We start from the raw sequence: 20,119 nt of genomic DNA on the forward strand, positions 1-20,119 counted from the left end.
GGGAACAAACCTCAAGGAAAAACTAAAGAAAATGTGTATTAGCCTATATAAACATAAAATTAAAATAAGTAAATAAAGGGACAGTAAGTGATCAGACAGATATTGAAGTCCATACATTTCATTTTTTATTTAAATAGGCATAATATAATGCCTATTTATATATATATAATATATATATATGGCTTTTATAAAACTACAGTTGTATGAAGTATTTTGCTGAAAGTATTAAATTGTTATTCCCAAACAAATGCCCCGCCCTTAGAGGTGTCAGTAAACGCCTCACCTGCCGGTCAGTGCACAGTGAGAACCATAGACAGCAGGGGGCGCCCTCACCTGTCAAACTGCGCCCTGCACTTCCAGCCAATCAGCGCGCTGCGTCTCCGGCCGAGGCCCCGCCCCCTCGGAGGAGTCACTCTGACACAAGTTGTGGAGAAAGAGGAGCCCGAGGGAGGAGGGAAGAAGAGGAAGGAGGAGAAGAAGGAGTCAGAGAATGAGTGGACAGCGGGACAGCCGAGTGGCGGGAGGCAGGGACAGGTAGAGAGGAGGACGGACAGAGTGCGGAGGTGAAGAAGAGCAAAGAGCGGAGAACCGGAGCAGAAACATGAGTCGGCAGCAGCAGCAGCAGATCCAGGGAGTGGTCTTAACGGGTTACCACAGCAACGCGGATTTGTTGCCGAAAACCGGAGCGTGTGCTCCGTCGACCCGGGAGCACGAGCCCGCTATATCCAGGTGGGATAACTTTTACTGAGAGTGTGCAGGTGTAGTGTCACACTGATACACTACTGTTTGTGTGTATGAGTGTGTGAGAGAGAGAGAAAGAGAGGGAGAAAGAGAGAGAGAGAGAGAGAGAGAGAGAGAGGGGTCAAAGGTCACTGTGATTGTTTATTTCCTTGGTAAAATGCTGTTGACTGGCTACATGAAGCCCAGTGACCGGGTGTCAGCTCCTATGGCTCCTGTTTCTCCTCCAGCTCCTAATCAGCTTCACCTTGACTGTGATATACTGTCAGATAGTGTTGTACTGAGATACACTGCAGCTCTACAGATAACACCTGTTATATACATCTGCATTACAAAACAGCCTGATAGAGTCTTATTGTTGGACTCACTAACCCTTTATGAAGAGCTCAAGTTATCGATTGATTAACCATCTGATCACCTATGTTACCTCTAGTTTGTGCCACTTTGTTCAACAGGTAATCAATATTGAAAAATAACTGTAGCCTACAGTGTTTTATATACTATACTGCAGGACCATGTACTGTAGGCTAGTTGATTCACACTGACATCATGTGACTGTGTCTAAATGACACAATAATGAACAATGCACACATCACAAGTTCTCAAAACTCAGTGTAACATCCTCACATGTCTCACATGTCTTTTGATTGTCTAGTTAATTAGCTACTGTAGGCTATTTAGTTTCCAACAATAAAACTGATTAAAAACAGAAGCTGAACTCTTTTACAGCTTGGCAGACAATATGATCGAGAAGATGATTTCTGATGAATAATCATTGAAGCAGTTTATTTTATGATGAATAGAAATAAAGGAGAAACCAGCATGTAGTGTTTCTGGACTGTCCTGGAGGATGAAGTGATGTGTTTATGATGGAGGTGGAAAGTGTCTCTGGCTCATTGTCCAGCCTTCTTACTGCTGCTTCTGTTTATATCTCATCGATTTTCCTGCATGATGAGCATCTTCTCATCCTCTCACAGTGAGACAGACACTAGAATGGTAACGCTATAATTTAATATAGATGTATATCATTTCTGGCACAGAGGAAAAACTGAGTGGGAACTACAGTAAGCTCATATGGAAACAACATGATGACACTCTTATTTATAACAGAGGATTTGTTTATTCATCCAGGATGAACTGGCTGTGTATGTGTGTGTTTGTGTGTGTGTGTTCAGTGCATGTTTACGTCGGTAAACAACAACTGTGTTTTCATAAAGTAAACAACTCAGTTCAGCTGGTATTCAGAGAGACAGTGACACACCTGTCCCTATACATGTGCAACTGTGTGTGTGTGTTCCAGATGGCTTCTCCCACAAGCCTGGAAAAAACACAGCATCACATTACAGCCTTTTGTCTCACCTCCCACAGCCGAGTGTGTGTGTGTGTGTGTGTGTGTGTGTGTGTGTGTGTGTCCTGTCTAGGCCGACTTGAAGGCTCAGAGTTGTGGTCATTGTTTCCTCTGGTCAGGAAATGGGAGACAGAGGGACACTCAGACAGACAGAGAGACAGACAGAAAGCTGCTGGCCTTTAACCAGCAGGGGACATCCGACCTAAGGAGCCTTAGGTTACCTGTCTGCTGCTGGGAGTCTGTGTTTGTCTTCTAGCCAGACGTGGTTGTGTTTCTGCTGTTCTCCACTGAGGAGGAGGAAGAGCTACTGGAGTAAAAAAAAGTGTCCACATGGTTCAAATAAATTCACTGTGTGAAGCAGCAGAAATACAACACTGCACAGGAAATGACGTATGCGGATAGGAAGACAAGGGGTTACAGGACACCACATGAGTCCTCACAGCTGTGCACGCCGTCACTCAGAGTAAATATGGTGTCGGGGTGAACAGGAGTGGAGACGACTGTAGCCAACGGAAAACAGACGGGACAGGACAAAAAAAGGCTGAAAAACAGTGAGAGACCAGAGAGAGGAAGAAAGACAGAAACACACATGGAGCAGGTTGAACATCTCTAATTATACTGACGGTTCATCTCGTTGAAAGGAAGATGATTTATTCAGCTGGTCGGTCTGTAACTGTGAGTAGGGAAACAGAGGCAGCGTCTGTCTACAGAGGGCAGCTGGCACACACACACACACACACACACACACTTCATCCTCTTCCTCTTTGTTAATTCCTCAGCTGTCCTTTGTTCACAACTTATTTATTCCAAACATAAAAATACATCTAATCCATTTCCTCCAGTTGGTGAAACTGCTCAGATCATTTAAAGGAACAGTTTGACATTTTAGGAAATGCCCATATTTGGTTTCCTGCTGAGAAACATGATGAGAGAGGATTGATACCACACAGGTCCTGTTATAAGATGAGGTCAGAGTGGTCAAACTGTGACAGTGCAGTACTGACTCTGCACAACTTAGAGCTGTGTATTATTATCACATCCTGAAGGAGGGCGATAATATTATATTTTGCGATATATTGTGATTCTGCAAGGCAATATATTGCTTTTTTTTTCTATTTTTAGAAAAACTTTCACATTATAAAGAACACAAAAAAATAGAGTTTATTGTTATTCACTCACACTCAGGCCATTTGCACTGTATTTGTATTTGACAGTATTTATTACTTGTTCATCATAGGAAATAGTTTAATGCAATCTGAGCAAAGGAAGTAACATTTTTTCAGGCTCAGAATTTGTGCAAAACCACTGTGTGTCTGTATTTTCTTATACACGTTTTTTTATTTTTTATTATTGGTTCATGTAAATCTACAGTATCATCATACAGTATCTTCTCTTTGTGCTGTGAATCCTGGTCACTGCACTGATTCTCTCAGGTCACGTTGGTTCAAACAGTAGAGTTCACTTCCTCAGGTCTTGACTTATGTTCAGCACATCGGTGCAGAATGACCTCTCAGCTTGTTGATGCTGTTTCCTTCCTTCTCGCCCTTTTTGCGCCTCACGGTGTGGAGTTCACTTTTACACACACATTAATGCACTCCGTGTATGCCGGCAGCTCTAACAGCCTGATAAAAGGTTTGTGCGGGGCGACAGGTACAAAGAGTACAACAACACACATTCAGCTGCTGCAGTCCTTTCCTTTGAAGGTTATTTGTTCGCGTATGAAAGTGTGTATCGCAGAGAGGGGGTGTGTTTGTTTTACTCACAAGGGCAGCTCACCTGGCCTCCCTGTGAGTGTGCGTGAAATGGAGCAAAGTCATGTGCGTGTACTTTTGTATGTTGTTTGCATTGTTGTTTTGTGTGTTTGTAGTGGTTTGGACACAGTATGAACTGGGATGGCCCCACTCTGTTACACACTGTGACCTGAGTCCACACAGGGGAATCACAACTGCCTTGTTGCTCTACACAGATTTTCACAGAGCGCACAATGAAACACTGACACGGCATAAAAGCTTAATTTTTAACAGGCTTGTAAATATATTTTCTTGCACCTCTCAAGGGCTGTAGGTCAACGGAAAAACAAGGCATAGGTGTCTCAGCCTATCAGATCCTTCAGAACAAGTGCCTGTTACGTGGCTCTGGATGTTTGTTTGCATTTAACAGATTTGGACCAACAGAGAGTTGGTGAATGAAGGAACCAGATGTAAAGTTCCGTTTTTCACAGTTATGTTTTACAACTCTGGCGTCAACGCACCTCGGCAAGCGTTTGCTGTTCTCCTCAAAGGAAAATCCTCCAGCTGGTGAGGCGTTGAAGACAATGAACATGTGTCAGACTCATAGAGGGAGCTGCTCGGTTTCATCGAAAACAAAGAGACAGAGGGGAGTCGTGTTTCTGTGTGTGCTCTCACCCACTGAGCTGGGTGCATCTACTGTCAGAGCAGAGGGAGAGGAGAGGGAACGCTGAGGAGAAAAATGTGGGAAAACAGGGAAGAGAGTAGAGGAGGGAGCAAGGTCAGCAAACGGAGAGGAAGAGGAGGAGGAGACGCAATGAAGAGGAGTAGAGAGGAGTTGGAAAGAAAGGAGATTGGTGGAAGGAGGAGAGAGAGGGAGGTCTGTTGTTAGTGCAATACCTGATGTTCTTTGTTCAAACCAGATCAAAGTGTGTGGGTCTATATTTACCCCTGTGTGTGTGTGCGTGTGTGGCAGGAAGTCTGCTGTGGTATGTGGCTTTCCTCAGCGTGAAGCCTCAGGTTTAATACTGCTCTGATAATTCCAAATAAATGAATACAGCACATCAGCTCTGTGCTGTTCACCATGACCTCACAGGCTAATCTGATCCCTCTACATTCTCATACACTCAGTGACAGTTTAGTGCCTAAAAGTTGGAAACATCATTGTTTCATGTCTCAGTTTCTTAGCTTTTAATATGGTAAAGCAGCTTTTTTCTCTCTACATGTCATGCATACTTATTTGCATGCAATATTATTTGCCTAAGCAGGGGCCTTCAATGTTTTTCCTGAGAGCTACTTTTACAGAAGGAAAATGGCCGAGAGCTATTCATGTTTTGTAACATTAATTCTTTACATTTGTGAAACAAAATTGTGTTTCCCACTCCTCATGAAAATAGTCTGTGTTTAGCCTTTATCATACTGATAACTGAAATTATTACTTTCAGGTATTCTCCCTCCTCTATGAAAGAAGCACCGGAAGCACATGTCTGTTCTGATTATACAAGTCAGTTGTCCTGAAATGTGTGTTTCTGTGGGAAACAGTGGGAGATTTGACACAACACCAACAAGCACTGAGAGCCGGGTAGCATGTCGCTGTAGGAGAGGCAGGGCCGTCCGTGGAGCTGATTGGTCGATTCTTATCACATGACATGCAGTGCGCTTGCTGCCTCCCAAAAAGTTGAGATTTTTCCTCTGTGCGCCGTGGAAAAAATCCTGGATCAAGTTTTCAAATTTATGTATGATCCATCCATGATCCACGAGTTACTGGTAGCTTGCAAGCGATGTGTTGGAGACCCCTGTACTATAGTATTGTAGTTGCTATCAATCCTCTGTTTCTTACCATAGTGTCCCGCCCTCGAAGTTCATTCAAGTTTAAGAAACTTTAAAAATAACTTTAATCTCTGACACATCCACCTCCAGTGTGAGGGTGACAGCCAAACTGACAAATGAGCTGTGTATTTATTTTTTATGACGGTGTGTTTGGGAGGTGAGATTAGACTGATGATTCACAGGTAGATGAAGACGACGCTGTTGATGGGAACCTCTGAGCTGGACACACAGGCCACAGTCCGGAACAGCTGAGACCTCGAGTGTGGTCAGAGAGAGTGAAGGAGAGAAGATCACAGAGAGTGCTGAGTAACATCCTGTCACAACAAAGAGGGCATTCAGTCGGACGTTGGCAGAAACAGCTCAAATAAGACCCAATATCAAATGCACAGTAGCTGCTTCCATCCACCTGTTTTCTGCACATTCTCAATTTGCCTCCAAAAGATGTAGTGGAAAAAAAGACCAGTTGTACAGAAATCATCCATCTATGTATACGGAGTGACTCTTCGTTGCTGTCAGTCAGCTGCTGTGTCATAGGCATTTACAGTAGTGATGATAAAGTCAGTCTAATTCTGCTTCTTGGAATCGATATGAGTTCATAATGTAACACACTTTGTACCATTACGAGTTTTTGCAGGTTATTTTTTCGGCGATCTGCAAAGACCCAGTGCAGAACTTTTGTTTATTTTTCTATTTTTTAAAGGTCCAGTGTGTAAAATGGGGATAAAACCTTGATATCTAGCATTCAGATTCTAGTTTGCAGCGCCAACTCATACTCACCCCTCCTATCCCGTTGGCAAAGTGACGGTGGCCTCCAAGGACAAAAAAAACTTCCTTCCTTCTTCTTTCCTTCCACCTTCTTCTTTGTTGGTTTATTTATGAACGTGAAACTCTTGAAATGTGCTCTCTGGTTGGCTGGATTTTCAGTTCAGACTGCTGTACAAACATGGCTCTAAAGCACGACCCTTGCTATATGTATATACAAAAGAATAATTATAATGCTAGGAAAACCAAACGACTTTTATATTATACCATTACACACTTATACAAATATAGTGTATTCCGATTTTGTCAATAAACCCTGCCAATTATTACACACTGGACCTTTAAAGCAGAAGTAAGCAATCCGGTGGTTTTGGCTAACTTCCTGTCAGCCGATGGAGTTAGCAGTCCCTGTCCTCGTCCCTACGTCACCACATTAGGACCGCCCCTTTATGCCGTTCTCTCTCCTCATTGGATAAAGGTTGTAGGATACAAGGAAAGTTTTCTCCTCGGCTTACAGCAGAGCAGAGTGACTGACAGACCCGTGTTTCAGACCAAACACTCTATATAAGTGATTGCTGTCGGAAGATATAACTATTTAAGACTTATATTAACACAAACATTCCGCTTACTTTAAAAGCTTTAAATACTGGCTGATCTATCCTCATTTGAAATGTGATAACTGTTAACTATCAATATCAATATGTGCTTCAAAAATCTGTTATTAGCACCACTCCTCCTGTTGCCCTTGGTACTGGGGTATGTAGAGGAGGAAACACAGAGAAGCTGCTTGTGTGTGAACATTTGTGTTGTGACCATGTGTTCGTGAGTGTGTGTCTGCTGTCCGTGACTGCACAGAACATCATTAAGTTGTTTACTGATTACCATGTAATGTGTGCGTGTGTGTATGTATGACAGACACAATGATGGTCACTGTGGATCATCCACATCACGATTAGCCTTGCCTCAGCTAGGCTAGGCTAACTCTGACTGTGTGTGTTGTTGGCTCAGTGAGTGTGTGAGAGCTGCTGGCCTCAGTGTGTGCTGCCGACCGTCGGCCTCATTAGTCGACTGGCCGGGAATTCAGCACACAGCTGGCTCGTCTTTACTTAGTCTCTGACCGACTTCAGAGTGACTCACTGGGCTGACCCCTCTGTGTCATACACTGTGTGTGTCTCTCTGCTCCTGACGTTACAGCCACACAACTGTAACACCCAGTGCAGGCACATGTGGATCAAAATGAAAGCAAATACACAAGCTGCTTTTACAAACCCGATTGCACACACATTTTTTACAAAGCACAACAAAAACACAGAGTCAGTTCTAAGACAATCTGCAGTTTATACTCCAGGAGTATTTTTATGGTTCGCAGAAGTTGTTGTGAGATATCTGTCATCACGTCAGCTCGGTGCAAAGTGCACATAGCACCAGGTGAAACTGTTCTGCCTGGGAGCAAGTTTCACTCTGGGGGAGTCATGGGAATTAGATAACTTTGTTTTTTGAAGAAAGATGAGAATGTTGTGGTCAAGTTTGAACATGTGTGAGCAGCCGGCTGTGTCTGTGCCTGTCGTACTCAGCTGTCTGTGCCTGTCTGTGTTGCAGCAGGCGAACGGGCCACTACAACGTTCAACAGAATCAAAACACACAGCATGGGGAGAGACGCGGATCTTCTGCTCCACCAAGTATTACCAGAACTGACCCGTCATCGCCCCCCGACACAATCTCCGCCGCAGGCCCCAAGCCTCCGCTGTCCTCCAGCCCAAAGCCCGGCTCCAGCCCCAGGCACAGTCCCAGCTCCAGGCCCAGACCCAGACCCCCGTGTCAGCGCGGTTTCTCTCAGGTGGGACGGTCCTCTTTTTACCCTTACACACTCTTTTACAATGCTGTTGCTGTTTTTTTTATTGGTTTCACATTCCATCTGTTTATTCCAACAAACTGCTTTTGTGTTTATTCTACAGTGACACGTTCTTTCATTCTTTCTTATATCAGTATCTGGACCATTGTTCCCTCTCACCTCACAGTGCTTGTCCAGTTATATTATCTGCTGAGTGGAAGCAGCTAGGAGAGGTCAGACTTGACATATAATCAACACCAGACATGAGTGTGTTAGTGGGATTAACACTGATGTCACCAGACCTTGTACTTTCAAGTTGTATGTCTTCAGTTATCCCTATGAAACTATTTAATCTTCTGTAATAATTCACAGGCAGGAACCTTCTCTGCTGTTGTGCCAGCTCTGAATAAAAGAGTCGGTTATAAATGGCTGAATCATATCTGTTAAAGTTTTACAGGAAGTTTGGTTGGCATCTTTACAGCAGTCATCTCGCCTGCTTTAAATAATCTGTAGTTAGTTCATGTGTGGGTGGAGACTCAGTAAAAAACCCCTAAATTAATTCAAGTATTGTTTTAGTAAAAGTAAAGTGAGCTGAATAAAAAATATCTCAGATTTCTGTTTAGATTTTAGGGATTTTATGTGTCATCTCCTGGGATCATATCTTGCACATAAAACAATTCATATTTAATTAATAGACAGTAGTTACTGTTCAGGACATGAATGTGAAGCTATAAACGATGAAACCTTTGTGTGCCTGCTTCTCCTGCAGGACTCTCTGGATGAGCTGGAGATGGACGACTATTGGAAGGAGGTGGAGGACATCACTCGGTCAGGAGGAGAAGCAGGGAGTGGAGAAGGTGGAGGAGAAGGGGAAGTCCAGGAGGAGGAGCAGCAGAAGATTCCTGAGGGTAGGGTACCGTGTCTGTAGATAGAGCTGATTCAGAGGAGAGACAAATCTAGAGGGTGATCCTGCACTAGTCTGGGCATGAGTGTGGATGGAGGGTGAGATAATGGGCCCTGGACATGTAGAAGTTGTCTTGGTATTTTGCGTCTCTTTGTGTCTTTGAGAATTGCCTGCCTCTGTTAATAACCGGTAAGGCCTGGCTTGATTACTGGCTCCACGCTGCTCTGCACATGACGGATGCAGATCTTAAAGGGATAGTTCAAGAGCTGTGAGAATTTTCAGAGTCCTCCGTGTCTTCTCTGAGTTAGGGGGGGGGGGGGTCCGTGCAGCAGTATTTGTCCATACAATGGTTGTCAATGGATACCAACTAACATCCAAATACCTCCATAGTGCTCGTCTGTAATGTCCGTCTTGTATTGAAGCCCCAACATGAGAAATTGTTCTGAAAAAAATTAAACAAGTCTATATTTTAAGCTTGTTTGTGCGGAAGCTCCCAGTGTCTCAGTTCACTGCTCTTCCTGTGTCAGTGCAAATCTCTCGTGATTTGCACTGACCGGCGGAACAATTTCTCATGTCGGGGCTTCAATACAAGAGGGACATTACAGACGAGCAGTATGGAGGTATTTGGATGTTTTTTGGTGTGTCTTTTTGGACTAAGAAAGTTAGTATCCATTGACAACCATTATATGGACAAATACTGCTGCACGGACCCCCCCGTAACTCAGAGAAGGGACGGAGGACTCTGAAAATTCTCACAGCTCTTAGTCGACATGAGGGTGAGTAGATAATGAGTGAAATTTGAATTTTGGGTGAACTATCCCTTTAATAACCGGTAAGGCCTGGCTTGATTACTGGCTCCACGCTGCTCTGCACATGACGGATGCAGATCTTAAGTATATTCCAGTGAGTGTGTTTATGAAGACTATTGTTCTCTGGAGCAAACACACTCTTCCTGTATAATGTGTCTAAAGTTGTGTTTCCCTTTCCTGCACCTGTAGAACCAAACAGAGGGATTTTCCCCCCCTTCCCTCATTGTGATTTACAGATAAATGCTGATGATGGATCACGTCTGAAAAATGATTTTCTCTTTCAGAAGGAGAGCAGGAGGAGGCGTGGCTTACCGAGGCGGGGCTCGCGCGGCTATTTGACAATTCATTGGCAGCTGACCAGGATCAGGTGTTGATCATCTTTCTCTTGTTTGATTAGTGAGACCTGAGTCCAGGTGGAGTCACAGTTTATCAGTTTCATATTTGCACTTCAGAGCTTTGAATGAGCGTTGAAACTGTAATTGTGGAGAGGAAATGAACGGTCAACGTTTCACCAACGGTCTCGTGTCTGGTTCCCAATCGATTGACAGGAAGAAGACAGCGCCGCGTTCCTGTCCACGTTGACCAGAACTCAGGCGTCGGCTGTGGAACGTCGTGTGACATCGCTGCAGCAGACGCTACGGCGACGCAACCGACAGCACGTTCCTGATGTCAGGGATATATTCAGACCTCCTGAAAAGGTTCAATCACACAAACTAACTGGAAAATGTCCTCACAGAAGTTTTGACGCCAGTGGGGGCAACATGGGAATCAAACCCTCAACCTTAAAGGGATAGTTCAGCTTTTTTGAAGTGGGGTTATATGAGGTAAAAATGGCTATTAAGTATAATATCTGCAGTAGAAAGGTCTCTGCTCCCTTTTACTTTAGATCTTACTCTAGACTCTGAGACAGGACCTCTCTTAGGCGGCGAAAATATGCTGATTAATCGTTCGGGGGGGCAGAGACCTTTCTACTGTAGATATTAGACTTAATGGCCATTTGTAGCTCCATTTCAAAAAAGGAGCTACATTTCAAAAAAGCTGAACTCTCCCTTTAAGATAAAGAGTTAGATCTTGCACAGACACATGGTCACCTCTCTCTTAACACTGACATTAAGGAGCTGTCCACCTACTGTGTGTACATGCGTGCCTGTTTGACTTGAATCACAATGACTGAGAAAAAACGTGACAATACAGTCAATCAGTCAACTAACTGGTCCGTCGTACTGTACCTGAGTGTTGGTGTGTAGGGTGTGTGACCGATGGCTCATGATACATGGAACAGACCTGCTCGGGCAGGTGAACTGTTCCAGGTTTTACTTCATCATAGGTCATACACCCTACCCCCCAACACTGAGGTACAGTAGCACAGTATAGATGTCCTCACTTACAGCCGATAGCAAGTGAGGGACATGATGGCTGAATGTCATGAGGCATGTTTCAGTGTTAAACTTACGTAGCATTATAAAATGATAGCCAGTATCATTTCCCTCTCTAGTGCCAACCTTCCTGCAGCAGCAGTGCATCCTGTACACCTCGCCTTTTTTGCTGGAGGGACTTTCCAGTGTAACATAATAACAACAAATAATAGTAACTAGTTTGTTCATATAGCACTTTTCAAAACAATGTTCCAAAGTTTTTACAACAAAAAGTTTGCCAACGCAACTTGATGGGTTACTGTTGCTCACCCTGAGGTTTCTCCAAATTTTTCTCTGGAGTTTTTCCTCAATTGATGTGAGAGTCTAAGGGCAGAGGATGTTGTTATGATGCTATGTAAAGCCCTTTGAGACAAACTGTTAAAGTTAAAATGGGCTATACAAATGAAATTGCCTTGCCTTGCCTTGCCTTACCACGCTGATAGACAGAGCCCAAGAAGTGGCAGGAAAAAAAGTGGAAAAAGAGGGTGATTAGGGTTCAAAGTAAACCCCAAAGGGGTAGAATTGTTTTTGCTCAGGTTTATTATTTTTTGTTGTCTGCCAGTTGGGCTCAAATTCCCATGAGCTGGAATGGGTCAGAAACATGAAACTTGGCTCAATGGAACTGGAAAATAATGTGCATCAACTTTCCAAGAAATATGAGCCCTGGCCCCCATTGACCAAATGGTGGCCCTGATTGACTTGAAATTTAACACACAAGTCCAGCTGAATGTGCTCTACAAAAAAGCCTCTTTGACCATAAAAGTCTGCCAGTATGGATTTTTTTTGCCAATTTGCATAAGGTGAAAAACAGTAAAATTAATAGAACTGAAATGTCAACACTAAATTTGGTATACGGCCTCAGGTGACTAGATTCTACATTTCTATTATAAATGATCCAGATCAGCCGAAAAAAAAAAAAAAATCCGTCATCAACCAAAATATCTTTGCAAAGGGCGGGGCTTATAACTTGGTAGCCCCCTTCACAATGGGATTAGGAATATGCATACCAAAGCATTTTGATTTTGTCCCAAAGGGGGTGCCATAAATGCCATAAATGGGTATTTGAAAGCCCATTGGACAGAATTTCATCAAAATAGGTGCCCATGGTCTGGCGGCCAGTTTAACCAATCTTGAGTGCCATGTTGATTGGTGTAAGTGGGCGTGGCCTGGTCGTCATTGCCATCACTGCCATTGTATGCAAGTATTGGCCATAAATCATTAACCATTTGTCCAATAATCATAAATCTTGGTAGACATCTTCAGAACAGGACTGGGAATATGCGTACCAAAGCACTTTAAGCTTGACCAGTTGGGGCACCGCAAATGTCATAAATGTGTACTGGTATCTTAAAAAACGGTTTGGAGAAATCTTGAGGTTATGATGGGTGTGTATTGCATGATGGTGGTTTACCCTGTATCATGTGTGTAGAGTGTAATTTGTGACTGGGTGCAACGTGAAAAAAGAAAACTTTCAGATGATTTCAGACAACCCCTCCCACTCAAAGCGATGATGTCACCCACTTTAGCCTGAATATTCTGTGCAATACACACCCATTATAATCTCCTCTTTTTTTCAAAAATGATCAAGATAATTGAAAACGAGCTGATCAAAAACGATCAAAGTTATCAAAACATGGAAAACCACATTATTGGTTAGACCGTGGAGTTAGACTGTGTCTACATTTTAAAGTTTAAATGGAGTCTCTAGGCGAAAGTATACTGAAGCAGTAGACATTTGAAAAAGTCCAATAATTATTATCACCTCCTCCCATTCATTTTCTATGGAAGATTTTTTTTAATTTTCTGTATTTTGTCAGGAAAAGTAATAGCACAGCAATACCCAATTGTGCTGCATGCTTTTAATTTGCTTCCTAGATCCTCTTAAAATGTAAGAGGAGCGAATCAGCAAGAAACAGCAAGAAAAAACACGCAGGATGACAATTGCGCCTTCCTGTTGAGCCCAGTGGCACTTATTATACTGGATCCGGATGAGAGAATATAGATATGTGTTAAGCTGTTTATCTGCATAAAAAAGTGTAAAAATGACTAGATAGATTTTTAAATCAGGTTTTAACAGCTAGACCGACTGTCAAAAAAATTTAAATTAAATTCTTAGTATACAGTGACAGTGAGGGACATGAAATTACACTGGATGTTGCATTGGCACTGTTTTTTGTCCCTAACTCCTCTTCAATATCACGAACTGTCAATTCAACCACAACACACAAAATGTAACATTTCCCTTTTAGTCAGAAAGGAAATGGTCACTGCTTCCCTGGCTTTGCTTATGTTGTGACTTCTGCAGGCAATAATCAGCAGTGATCAGCAGTGACAAATAGTCTGTTAAGCACCAAACACTGTTTTATTTAATCTAAATAGAGTTCCCTCAATTGATTATACAGGATTGACTTGATTATATTCAGCAAAAGGTAAATATATGAAATAGATTTGTACTTGTGGAGTAGAATGAAGTGTGGTTCTGCTGCTTCAGAGGCTGTTTTGTAACTGAGAGTCTCACATTTTCTTTCACCCAGATGCTCAGTTTGTCCACTAATTAACAGACAGGATAATATGTAACATGAAAAATGCACAGGGGGGGAGTGAGGGTGTACTGTTACTGGTTGAATTAGTGGCTTGTTGAACATTACACTGTGTGCTTTACACTGATGTGTCTCTGCATTGTGCGGCAGGATGAACAGCCCAGTAAACTGAAAGGGGGAAGTGAGAATGGACAAAAAGACGTCTCTTCAGCTGGTATGTGCGACTCACAAGCACACACACACAGACACACACTCTGGTACAGTGTGAGTCAGCACAGAGAACTACTAACTAGGGATGGGAATCGAAAACCGGTTCCTCTTCGGAACCGGTTCCAACTTGGATCAATTCTTGGAATCGTGTGCGTGTCTGCTTTAACGATTCCCTTATCGATTCCGTTTGGTTCAGAAACTCGCGCATTAATTGATTAATGACGTTACGTAACGTTCCGTTAAAATCAATCTTCATTATAAATGAGGGCGCTTAGTGTTTATATCCACACGTCACCGTTTGTTCTCACAAAATAAAGTTAGTGGCGTGTCTGCGTGGAGCGGAGCTGCTGACAGATGCAGCTGACAGTGACGTTTCTTCATCACTAACCTGTGAGCCAGAGCCTCCCTCCGGTCCTCCCTCCCTCACGTCGTGAGGACAGGACAACGTCTCCTGAACAGGCTACATATTCTTTCTGTTTTTCTCTCTTTATTATAACCACTTCCTTTCAGGTTTTGCTCGTAGCCAGGTGAAACGGTAGCTGCGCCCTGTGTCTTTTCTCTGGCGCGCTCTCTCTCTTTCGCTCGCTCACTCGCTCACTCCGCATAAAAACGAACGTTATGAAAACAATAACTAGTGAGAAGATACAGATGCATAAAAACTATGTAATGGAAACATTGTTAAATTCCTCCTGTGAGCACAGCTGGCCCACAGCCACAGTGGTCTAGTGTTAACCTGTCCAGGCAGGTCGGTCCTGTCTACTTTTTTAATGTCAGAGCCATTAATGCAGTGTTTTCAACCTTGGGGTTGGGACCCCATGTGGGGTCGCCTGGAATTCAAATGGGATCGCCTTAAATGTCTAGTAATTGATTAAAAATAAATAAATAAATAAACTAATTATTTTTCACAATCTTAAACAACTATATTCTTGATATATTCACTTTCTTGAATAAATCAAGATAAAATAAAATGCAGCATATACAAATATCTGAGCTTGCTCATCTTGAATGAGGGTCACCAGAAATTTGTGATGTCAAAAGGGGTCATGAGCCAAAAAAGGTTGGGAACCACTGCATTAATGCAAACAAACCCATTTCTCTTTTATTTCCTCACCCAATGAGAATCGATAAGAGAATCGATAAGGAATCGAATCGATAAGCAATATCGATAATGGAATCGGAATCGCTAAATTCTTATCAATACCCATCCCTACTACTAACTGAGGCCCAAATAAACTTCTGCCAGGCAACTGCATAGAAAAGATCAGGACACAGTGCAATGTGATAAAATTAATTCATGACAATACAACAGTACATTAATTTCAGCTTGCAGATCTTTATAAGAAATACTGACTTTATTATTATTTTTCTTATAAAATATAATAAAAAAGGCTGAGTGGAAATATATGCCACAATCGTACAATGATCTGTTAATTTCAGATCCATACAACATTAGTAATATGTTTATATTTATATTAATATTTTCTATGCTGTGCGTTAGCGTTCAATGGAAGCAAATGCTCGAATAAGCATGAACATTCAGTAGTTATTTAAGGTAGAGAAAAAGCAGCAGGTCTCTGTTCTGTCCTCTTACTGCTGAAACACTGAGATTAAATAAATGAAAACACACTTCACCGTCCGTCTCACACTGTTTACATATGCTACTGTGTGGTCCTGTGATTTATTTCTAATGCGTGTGTGTCGTTGCGTGTGTGCTTCTTGACAGAAGCAGAGACCGAGCTGAACGTTGAAGTGGCGTTCTCAGAGCAGGCGCTCTCTTACAGAGACAACCAAAGATTTAAATTCACCACCAGCCCCAGTTCTCCTGACGACAAACTACCAGTAAGACACGCACGCACACACACACACACACACACACACACACACATACACATACACATACACATTGACTTCCTCAGCAATGTGTTTCTTTACTGACACAATGCGTGTGTATGGACTTAGGGGAGGAGCCAGAGAATAAACAGGATGCACTGATTTCATATATTGTTCTGTAAACTGAACAAAGCAAAGCCAACCGCTGTCTTGTTGTGAGATGTGGTGTTTTGGCTTTTAATGTATAACATACAATATACATACATGGAAAGTGGTGAATGAAATGTAAAATCCTACGCAACACATTAGATGATAGTATTCATTTTACTTCAGTTATTGTAAAACAGCTTTATTAGAATTTAAGTTGACAGTATGGCCTGTAACAGGTTGTGTTGCATATCAGCAGGAAGCTCCACTTGCCTGTGAGCAGTTTAAGAGCTGGTCTGTAGTGACACCTGGTGGTTGAAGCTGGTATAACAGATTATTTCCTCTGTTTGGTCACTGGAGTCTCTTCTCATACACTTCAGTTATTACGCCATCCACCTTCAGCGTTCAGTGCAAAACTAAATACAGTCAAGCATCAGTTTGATTCCCGCTCTGTTTCTTTGACTCTTTCTCCTCCTAGAACTTTAAGCTGCTCCGAGATAAAACGGGTCAGACCAGGATAGGAGATCTGTCTCCTCTGGACATGAAAAAGGTCAATCAACTTTGTTTCGTTTCAGACAAACTTTCCAATAAAAGCAAAGTCATTTAGTTGACTTATTTTCAGATGCAGCTGCTACAACATCCCTGTCTCTGTTTTTGTTTTGAATGCCGTAGGTGCGTAGACTGGTGCTCGTGGAGATGACTGCTCTGTTTGACACCGCCGGGATCGACCTGAAGGCGCACAAGGCTGTCAAGGTTAAGGTTAAAGGTAAATACACACAGAGTGAAATCTGAGTATTTCCACGTTTCCCTCATCAAACTAAATACGCAATCCAACAACTCCAAAAACACACAGTAGTTCTGAGTATTTGCTTCATGTGTCGTAATGTTACATAATTACCGTATATACGTTATTATTTCATAGTGTGGTGAATGTGCAGGTCACACTTGTCCACGACAGTGTTTTTGGAGTTGTTGGATTGTGTATTTAGTTTGATGAGGGAAACATAGTAATACCGTGCAGCTCATGTCTCTTCCCCGCCGATCTAAAAACAGTTTGCACCAACGATCAAAGGTAATGAACCTACTCCTAAAACTACAGAGATTATGGTGATAATTTTGTCAAAATGTTGAAATATCCCTTTAAATGTGTGTTTTACTCAGTATTTGTGTGTGTGTGTGTGTGTGTGTGTGTGTGTGTGTGTGTGTGTGTGTGTGTGTGCAGAGATCGGTCTGTTCGGTGTTCCTCTTGCCACTTTATTGGACCAGGACCAGAAACGTGCTCCTGGGACCAAAGTGCCATTCATACTGCAGCGGGTGAGCATGTCACTCACTGACAGCTCAACAGCATGTACTGTACTGATCAACATATCAGTCCAACCTGAAGTGTGTGTAACTGTCACTGTATCTGATGTTTATTATCATTAGCTCATGGCTCATATTGAAGAGGAGGGATTAGACACAGAGGGGCTGCTACGGATCCCTGGAGCGGCCACAAGAGTCAAGGTTGGTTCAAGTGTTTGTTTTATCAAAAGAGCTAAAGTTGAAGCTTCAGTTGTTGCCCTGAATGGTTCTGTCCCTGTCCTGTTTCCAGTCGCTGTGCCACGAGCTCGAGTCCTCCTTCTATGACGGGATGTTTCCATGGCAACAGTTGAAACAGCACGACGCTGCAAGCCTTCTGAAGCAGTTCATCAGGGAGTTGCCCCATCCACTGCTGACTGTGGAGTACCTCAGTGCATTCATCGCTGTCAACAGTATGTAGAGCATCTGATCACAGAGTTTTCTGCTTCACCGCAACAACTGTACGGACACATTACGACTGTCTGTGTGTGTGTGTGTGTGTGTGTGTGTGTGTGTGTGTGTGCATTCACAGAGCTTCCCACAAAGAAACAGCAGCTGCAGGCTTTGAACCTGCTCGTCCTTTTGTTGCCTGAGCCCAATCGAGACACTTTGAAGGTAGAGACACACTCGGTTTCAGAGGCGCTTCATTTTCAATTCAATATAAGAAGCTCTTGACTCTCCTGTTTCTATGTAAATGTCTCTCCTGATTTGCTCCCCAGGCTTTAGTGGAGTTCTTTCAGCGTGTGATCGACCATCAGGCCAAGAATAAAATGACGCTCAACAATGTCTCCGTTGTCATGGCACCCAACATCTTCATGTTCAAAGGCATCCGCTCCAAGGTTACAGAACAACAGGAGTTCTCCATGGCAACCAGCACAGCCAACATCGTCCGTCTCCTGATTAGATACCAGAATCTTCTATGGACAGTAAAGATCTTTCTTGATATTTTCTATCATCTAAAACACCACTATAAATAACTACAGATCTCTATTACTGTCATGTTTGTTCATCATCATTAAGAGTGATGAATGATGGTAGCATATTAGTAATAAGGGTTCATGTGTGCATCCTGTCTCTAGATCCCCAAGTTCATTGTGAACCAGGTCAGACAACAAAACATGGAAGGTCACAGGAAACAAAATAAAGAGAGAGCTGTCAGAAAGCTGCTGAAGAAGATAGCCACGGAGAAACCGCCTGACAGAGCCGTCCCCGAGGTACCACTTTCCATTTCATTCAGTGACCTAGTTTGAGAAAACTCTGTTAATAACCCTACCAGGAAATATGCTAATGAGAGAGTGTAATTCTACATTTATTTCACAGTAGATTTTTTCTTAACAACCTTACATCTACTAGACATTTTATTTCCATGACTGCATGAACCAAGTGTATTGTACTGTATGAATATATTGCCTTGTAAATGAAACATAAAGCATCTGGACCACATAAGACCACAACAGAGCAGCTTCAAAGGTTTACATACCTCTTTTAAATAACGGCCTAAATAAAGGCCTAATAGCTGAATGAGCTGCTTGATAATTTGATACCAATTAACTTTATCTTTTCTAGATCATTTTATAAATCTGACTAGCTCCGTGTCATTATTCTCTTTGGTGAGCAGTGTTAGAGGTCCAGTGTTAGAGCGGCTCCATTATTCAATATACAGTCACAGAGGGTGAGTGACTTGGAGCTGCAGCTGAGCAGCTACAGTATGTGTAGTGACAGTGTTTGGAGTTCACTAAACAAAACAGGCAGAATTTATTCAAGTCCACATTCCTCTCTCGTTCTGTCTCATGAGGATTTTGGATGTTGATCTAATTTCTGTGAAGTGTTTACGGTGTGTGTTTGAGCATGTGTCTCTGTCTGTGTTTAAACCAGGAGACCTCACAGGGATTTATCCGAGTTCAAGCCCCTCAGTTCAGTAAAACCTCCATGGCGGTTCAGCTCACTGCAGAGTTGCAGGCGGCTGATGTGTTAACACGCTTCCTCAGCCAAGACAGGTAATATGTGCACATGCCCCTCACACTTTCTTTACACTTAAACATGCAAAGTTTGCCTTTATTCTCCCTAACTCTCTCCCTTCATCCTCCCAGTTCCTTGACGGTGAAGCAAGAAGAGCTGTGTCTCTATGAGATCGGCGGAAACATCAGTGAGTCCATCATTAATTATATTTTCTGTTACTAATGACCCAGCTGCTTGTAGTTCTAAAATCCACAGACGATTATAATCCATCTATAATCAATGTGTTGAATATTTCTCCCTGTTTGTCTGTCTCTCAGAGGAAAGATGTCTTGATGGGGAAACGTACATGAAAGACCTCTTCCAGCTGAACCCCACAGCTGAGTGGGTCATCAAAGCTGTGCAGAGGCAGACTTGATGCTGGACTGCTGCCCGGTCTCAATGTAGTGTCCTACTGAAGTCAGACGCCACCTGGTTCTCTGTGGTTATTGCCGGTTTATGCTTGGACCATGCATATCAAGCAAAAGATGCTAATATTCCTATACATTATGATTATGAAATCCCAGGAGATGAAATGTGTGGCAGTACGTCTCTTTTCTCCTCCTTTTGAAAACCAGAATTTCCAAATAAGAATAAATGAAAATTAGTGTTGATGTAGAAAAAAGTATTACAGTCCTGTTTCTCCACTATGCCTTGTGCTGCTCACTCGGGTACAGTATGAGGCTGAAGTCCAG

The 20,119-nt window shown here is 42.7% G+C and overlaps 1 protein-coding gene across 2 annotated transcripts; it reads left to right on the forward strand.

Moving 5' to 3' along the window:
- The first annotated feature begins 428 nt into the window (after positions 1–428).
- arhgap18 (Rho GTPase activating protein 18) lies at positions 429–20,080 on the forward strand. Of its 2 annotated transcripts, none has more exons than XM_085770063.1 (18): positions 429–729; positions 8,005–8,242; positions 9,006–9,144; positions 10,234–10,316; positions 10,498–10,647; positions 14,055–14,118; positions 15,838–15,953; positions 16,570–16,641; positions 16,764–16,857; positions 17,314–17,405; positions 17,517–17,594; positions 17,683–17,842; positions 17,962–18,044; positions 18,149–18,355; positions 18,509–18,643; positions 19,305–19,426; positions 19,520–19,575; positions 19,706–20,080. In XM_085770063.1, the coding sequence occupies exons 1-18, from the start codon at positions 602–604 to the stop codon at positions 19,801–19,803; spliced, it is 2,115 nt and encodes a 704-aa protein (XP_085626189.1). In that variant the 5' UTR covers positions 429–601; the 3' UTR covers positions 19,804–20,080. The 2 variants fall into 2 exon arrangements, with proteins under 2 accessions (XP_085626189.1, XP_085626190.1); XM_085770064.1 differs by having other exon boundaries at positions 8,008–8,242.
- The last annotated feature ends 39 nt before the right edge of the window (positions 20,081–20,119 follow it).

The sequence above is a fragment of the Trachurus japonicus genome, chromosome 24, assembly GCF_045865225.1.
Source record: "Trachurus japonicus isolate A0001 chromosome 24, Traja_1.0".
Taxonomy (NCBI): Eukaryota; Metazoa; Chordata; class Actinopteri; order Carangiformes; family Carangidae; genus Trachurus; species Trachurus japonicus.